The 6,482-nt window shown below is 34.4% G+C and overlaps 1 protein-coding gene across 1 annotated transcript in view; it reads left to right on the top strand.

Moving 5' to 3' along the window:
• The first annotated feature begins 2,555 nt into the window (after positions 1–2,555).
• Positions 2,556–6,482, top strand: part of LOC111404346 (ribosome biogenesis protein NOP53-like) — a 5,101-nt gene continuing 1,174 nt past the window's right edge. The window contains exons 1-11 of the mRNA XM_023033163.1: positions 2,556–2,567; positions 3,255–3,323; positions 3,415–3,463; positions 3,561–3,586; positions 3,908–3,988; positions 4,106–4,216; positions 4,341–4,426; positions 5,390–5,500; positions 5,584–5,706; positions 6,018–6,084; positions 6,232–6,311. Coding sequence (XP_022888931.1) covers positions 2,556–2,567; positions 3,255–3,323; positions 3,415–3,463; positions 3,561–3,586; positions 3,908–3,988; positions 4,106–4,216; positions 4,341–4,426; positions 5,390–5,500; positions 5,584–5,706; positions 6,018–6,084; positions 6,232–6,311 — 815 coding nt within the window. The remainder of the gene's footprint in view (positions 2,568–3,254; positions 3,324–3,414; positions 3,464–3,560; positions 3,587–3,907; positions 3,989–4,105; positions 4,217–4,340; positions 4,427–5,389; positions 5,501–5,583; positions 5,707–6,017; positions 6,085–6,231; positions 6,312–6,482) is intronic.

The raw sequence follows: 6,482 nt of genomic DNA, 5'->3' as shown, positions 1-6,482 counted from the left end.
AGATTTTCCTTCTTCATATTCATTTCTTGTTTCTTTGTATTTTTATACTATAAAGTTTCCTTCCTTATAGAGTTGTGTTTAATTACATAACATTTTAATATTTTAGCTATCACATAACAATCCTTTCTTCACCACCATATATCTGACCAACAAAACAAAGATAACTTATCGACATATTTCTTCAAAAAATAATATATTAACTGTGAATTTAAGGTCACCGTTTATTTCATATTCAATGGGAACGAATATTTGGGTAGTGCTAATTTATCATACTTTAGAATCACACAAATAATTTTCTACAAATAGCAGCGTTTTGGCACCGTTCAAAAATGAGAAAAAATCAACAAGCTAAGTTCATGTCACGGGGTAGAGCTGTACAAACTAATTCTCATGAAAATTTGTGTGTAAGAAAAATATATTAATGGAGTATTGCACACGACACGATCGAATGTCCTTGTCTCCTGTTATTCACATGTTATAGGACCAGAAAGATTCACAGGTTGGAACAATTGAACCACACAAAATCAGACTGCCAACTTATAATATGCCAAAGCCAACTCAACAATACCTTTCAGTTGTGCTCTAACTTTGGTTCTTTCTTGATTCTTGTCATATTTAGATAATGTTAATTTTCTAGTCAAAAAGTTTAAATTGTTAAACATAAGACATGGATGTTTATTAATTTAAATTTAGGCCCGTTTGAAGGTTATTTTTTTGGGAAGAATTAGTTTTTGAATAATAATTTTTTGAAAAATGTTTGATTAAAAAGTAGCAAAAATTTTTGAATTCACGTAAATAATATTTTATTATGAAAATGTGTGGGGGAGAAAAATGAGTTTTGAAAGAATGGTTACCAATAGGGGCTTAATTTTTGACACGCCAACTCACGTGCACCTTACGTTCAAGAACCGACTATAAACGTTCATCTAACCTATCCCCAAAAGAAGTAATACATTGTCTATCATTTCACTCTGATCTTAGGTCGTGGTTTGCCCTTCGTGGAGGAACCTTAGGTTTTGTGGGCATTAGATTCTTAGAAGTCTAAATTTCCATGAACAACATCAGAAGGTCTAAATTCCAGTGTTAATTTAATGTCAATCGATATTTCACAGGAGATGATTTGTTCTATGAGAACTTCAAAATGCAGAAATGCACAATCAAGATTTGTGGAAATTAAGACATGATGTCGACCTCTAAGAGCAATGGTGCAAATATTCTTAGTAAATTATTTTCAATTATTAACTATCTGCATGACTCGGAAAACTCCCAAGGGCCCGCCTTTTCAACATACAAACATTTGCAAATCCTTCAGAATATGAAATATACAACTAATCAAGTCTCAAAGCTGCTGTTGTTTGTCAATATTTGAACACATCCATAATTTTTGTGAATGAATGACAGCAAGACTTTAACGCAAGACCTTTTATTTTCTCTGATATGAACCACTTCATCTTAAAGGACATAACGTATTTGTTTAAAGTATATTTTCAATAACGGCTCACAGAAACTAAACGTTGAATAATTTTGGGGTTCTCATGGAAATGGAAGAAACTTTTGAAAGCATCGTGGCTTCAGAATTTAACTATAGCATATGACATACACCTATACGAAGAGTTTGATGGACCATGTAGATTTGAAACCCAAATAAAATCAGTGTTTATATTTTCTCAAGCAGTCTCTCCAAGTAAAATAAAATACCCATACGGGGTTTGAAAAAGTAAACATATCCTATGTATATGTTCGAAGAATGTTGTGACAGACAAACTCTTTCTTGGCAACAATTTCTCCATTCTCAACATTACCAATTTACCATTAAAATCAGCACAGGGCAACGGCGTTTACAACACCATTTCATCTGCCTCGTAGAGCATTTTAATTATGAACTCAAATGCTTCGTTGTAACGGCGGAGCTAGAAATTCTACATTGTGAAATAAAAATTTAAATTCTCTGAAAAATTGAGATTTTCGTTTAAAATATTTTCTTTTAAAGTGGAAAAGTCGTTGGAGAATGGAGACAAGTTAAAAAGAAAAAGATAATTATTTGATAAAGATTGTAAACCTGTATTTGAGGTAAATTAATGAATGGGAGACATGATAATGAAAAAAACTTGTGAAAAAAAAAAAAAGGAAAAAGGAATTTAGAAATTGTGTGGGGTCAACTGGCCCCACATCCTACCATGTAAATCCGCCCTGCTTCAATCAAACTTCACGAAAATTGTTTGGTCAAAGGAAAATGCCAACAAACTCATGCATGCACTAAATAGTAACTGGTCCTTAAAAAATAATACCTATTTAGAGTCGACGGACGGTAGACAGTAGTGGCAATGGTCCAATGGAGATAGACAGATGGTGGCTGAAATTAAATGGCAGCACTTCACACTTCACAGCCGCTGAGCCGCTTCAATCGCTGGCCAATACTCAAGACTCAATAGGTGGATTACCAGGTTAGGGAAGGAAATTTAGTCAACAAGAAGAAATTTTTTTCCAAATTCCAAGCCGGCAACGTTGAACTGTTGAATGATGGATTAAATCAGTAAGGGACGGACTACGCAGTCATGGCACCAACTGTATGAATAATGGATAGACGAATGGTTTCCCAAATCCCAAATCCCACTTTTCATCCCACTGTTTGGTTTTGTAAAGAATTAATTGGCTTTTTTATTGTTTTGTCCTTTAGTCTTCCACATTTTTATGTTTAAAAAAAAAATGTAATATTAAAAAAAAAAAAAAAAAAACTAGTGGAAGAGATCGAAGCATTATAGAGTGGCATCAAAACTATTCAATATTTTTTAAGGAAAATTCACTCAAACATGCTTAGGGATTTATGGACTCAAGTAAATCAAGTGGGGCGTTTGCCATTTGACATTGCCCACTATCTTGGTATATTGGTAGAAATGATTGTTAAGGTGGATGTTAACATTACTTTCAAATGATATTTATGAAAAGTTTAGATCAAGAAAATTAGAACAACATCGATATGGTGATCGAATTTTTTTGACTTAATGGCTGACCCGAAACTCATAATAAGAGGACACTTCTTTTTTGGACTTTTTTATTCACGTAGGACCTACTCGTACATTGTAAGAGTTGTAAGAGAATGTCAAACATTATGTCATAAAAAAGAAGGCGTGGAGGGCTAATATTGGCAGACCTTTCTGTGAAGCGAAAGATTGAGAAAAGCAGAGAAAAAGTACTGCGTTGTGACAGTCTATTGCAAAGGAACCCTTTTGTTCAACCAGTTCCATCCTCTATAGAAGAAAAAAGCCAAGAAAAACGTTAAAGCTGCTAAAACCACTAATGACAAAAATGATGATGGTCAGAAGGTTAGCAACTGTTCTAAAAATATTTCAGAGAGCTTATAGAGACGAGTTACTAACGTGATTTTGATTTTATGTATCCGGAATCAATCTTCAGGATGAAGGTGTATTGAGTTCCAGAACTGTGGATTTATGGGATGGTCAAGGTCTCCTATCTGTTATTTATTTCCAAGTTGTTATATAATTAAAGATTTTGATTGTGAGATGTCATTTCTGATAAAGTTTGTCAATTTACTCTAGCAGGTGAAGATGCAGTCAAAATTACAAAGGTAAAATAATATATGCCTATCTACTTTACGTTATTTGCATGTCTTGTAGATTATCTAAGGTTGATGTTTACGCTTCACTAAAATCCTAGGCGAACCATCAATTAAAAAAAAAAAGTAATAAAGATATTTTGTGTGTCTATTGAGGAGTCGTATTTGATTGTCAAGTTGGTTGTGTATACATTTAACTATAGAGAATCGGAGGCATATAAAATTGCTGACTACTGTTGAAATTCAAAGAAGTTAAATTTTGCAAACTTCATTTCAACTCAATAATTATCACTTTCGGTCTCCTCTGGATTAACTTTTGATAATTGAGGACAGAAAATAAAGCCTTCCATTATACCTGCTGTCGAAGTTGAACCTCCTGGATGCTCATTCAATCCTGCACATGAAAGCCATCAGGTTACTTCTTTGTATTTGATTTTTCAATGGCATTTTGATATTAAATTATTGTATTTTGGCTTTCTGTTTTTTTGATTGAATATTGCGTGCACCTTATGATCTCTGTTGTTATTCCAGGATGCATTGGCTCTTGCTGTTGCAGATGAAATGGAGAAAATTTATCGAGACGAATTGGGGCCTGAGCCTGTTCCTGTAACTGTTCCTGGAGAAGTTATCGACGAGGAAGAGGTCTGCACCTTATATCTAGTAATTTTCTAGTAATTAGCATGTTCATCTCACACCATTTGCTGTCACTATTTTGCTTATGAAATGTCCATTTGGCATCACTTTGCATGGATTGCCACTTTATCAGAAATATTTTCTTGATGCGGATGGGGAAGATGAGGATGATCAAAATGAAAATCTAATTGACAATGGAGATGCAGATCCAGAGAAGAGGTCTGGTTCATTTATTTGCTTATTTTCATTTTCCTGACTAATTCCTTTTTTTTAATCTTCTTTAGGAATAAATCTTTATTCATTGAGCACCACTTTTTACTTTCATGGAATTTGGGAATTCTTTAATAAATTGAGCATTTGCAACTGTACTCTCTGCTGATTCACTTTTATGTATATTTATTTAATATTTCATTAGTTCATGTTTTGGGTAGCCTTCCCTTAGATTGGGATTTTCTGAATTTCACGTTTATTTAATCTATGGGAGCAATACCACATAACCAGGTTTACGGTTTTCCTCCTCTTAGAATTGGCTTTTGCAGCACAAGTCATCACAAACAGAAGGGGCTTAAAGTTTTGGTAATTACCTAACTGTTACCATGGCATAAATTTACATGGGTAGGCCAAAAACTCTAACATTATATGTGACTAGGAGAGAAAAACTGTGATTCATGATTGTGGTTTTGTGACTCTATTGGTCAGCCCAACTTCGATGGGAACATCGATAATTTGCTGGGAAAAATTGCCTGCTTAGATACAGGTATTGTGAGTACTTCTCTGCAGCATCTGAATCATGGTTGTTATGTGAGCTAACAAAAATGCGTTATCTTTAATTTGACAATGGTGACTTTAAGTTTCTGGGTCTGGGGCAATAATCCAAATTTATTAACATACAATTTAATAAACTACTCACACATTATGTTTAATTGGTTAGATTAGGCGTTTCCTGGTCATTTACATATACTTTTTTACATCACATATCTTGTTTTAAACTTGGTCCAAATTATTATTTACACGATATCATCTTCATGGTCCCAAGCTCTGTTTTAGAGGAAATAAAATAATATGCTTGATTAAAACAACCTGTTAGTTTATTTTCTGAAATATGCAAGTAATGTGAAATACGCCAGTTGTTATCTTAAATGTGATTTCCTTTTCTTCCCCCAAATTGTGTATGCCTCACAGAGCGAAATCGGTAACACGAGTTGAGATGAATCGGAGGATTAGACGCAAGGAACAATTGAGAGCTGAAACAGAAGCCAAAAAGGTGGAGAAACTCTCTAAAGGGATTGACTGGTACTCTTGATGTCTGCAGATATTCCTTAATTTTCGCCCCTTTTTTGTGTGTGAATTTTTTAATGGCTTCTAATGATACACAGCTTACCGGATCTACTTGAAGAAATAGCTAAAGAGGATGAAGAAAAAAGGAAGAGACATCTCCGTCGCATTGTTGCTAAAAAGGAACGCCTAAAAGCTTGTCCACCCCGCCTGGGAAAGCACAAGTATGGCATTTTATGAGATATGGTTAAAATTTAACAGTCTTGGGGTATCCTTAATGTTCATTGCTGATTGGCAGTTGTATTAATTATGTGAAAGGGATCTTTATAAAATTGTTATAACCTGTCTGAACGTTTGGATGCATGAATATTCATCTTTAAATTTATACACACATGTATCTTAGGTGAGGTCCTAGCAAATAAGGGAGGCATAATCTTTCTGGACTTGGATAATCTAGCTATATTTGTTATTCTAGTTTTGCTTTGCCAGTGCTCTTTAATTTGAGCATAATTAGACTCGAAATCCTTTGTTTCAGATTTGTGCCTGCTCCTCTCCAAGTCCTATTATCTGAAGAAAAAACCGGTTCCCTTCGACAGCTGAAGGTTTGTATTTTTGGTTTTTATTTATCTTCCTGTTTCTGGTCACTTACCGTCGGAACTTCATTACCGAGAGCATCTATGGTACTCTGGTTTAATTATTCATAAGCTTATGCTCGTGCTCATATTCTGTGCCTTTTGTTTTGAAAATAGGGCTGTTGTACCGTTGTCAAGGATCGATTTAAGAGCTTGGAGAAAAGAGGATTAGTTGTTCCATCAAAGAGGAGTGGCAGGTCAGTTCGCTTCTCTCTTTTTCAAAATGCAGTATCACGTATACTTGCAATCTGCCTTGTTACTACATGACTTTAGTTCGATTATAATCTTCCTTCTGTAGCGCTTAATTTATCATACCATCATTTAATCTATGGCTTGCCATTTTAAAGTTTCTCCCCCCACATGCACTC

This window comes from Olea europaea, chromosome 11, assembly GCF_002742605.1.
Source record: "Olea europaea var. sylvestris chromosome 11, O_europaea_v1, whole genome shotgun sequence".
NCBI lineage: Eukaryota > Viridiplantae > Streptophyta > Magnoliopsida > Lamiales > Oleaceae > Olea > Olea europaea.
This window is presented reverse-complemented; position numbering and strand designations above follow the sequence as displayed.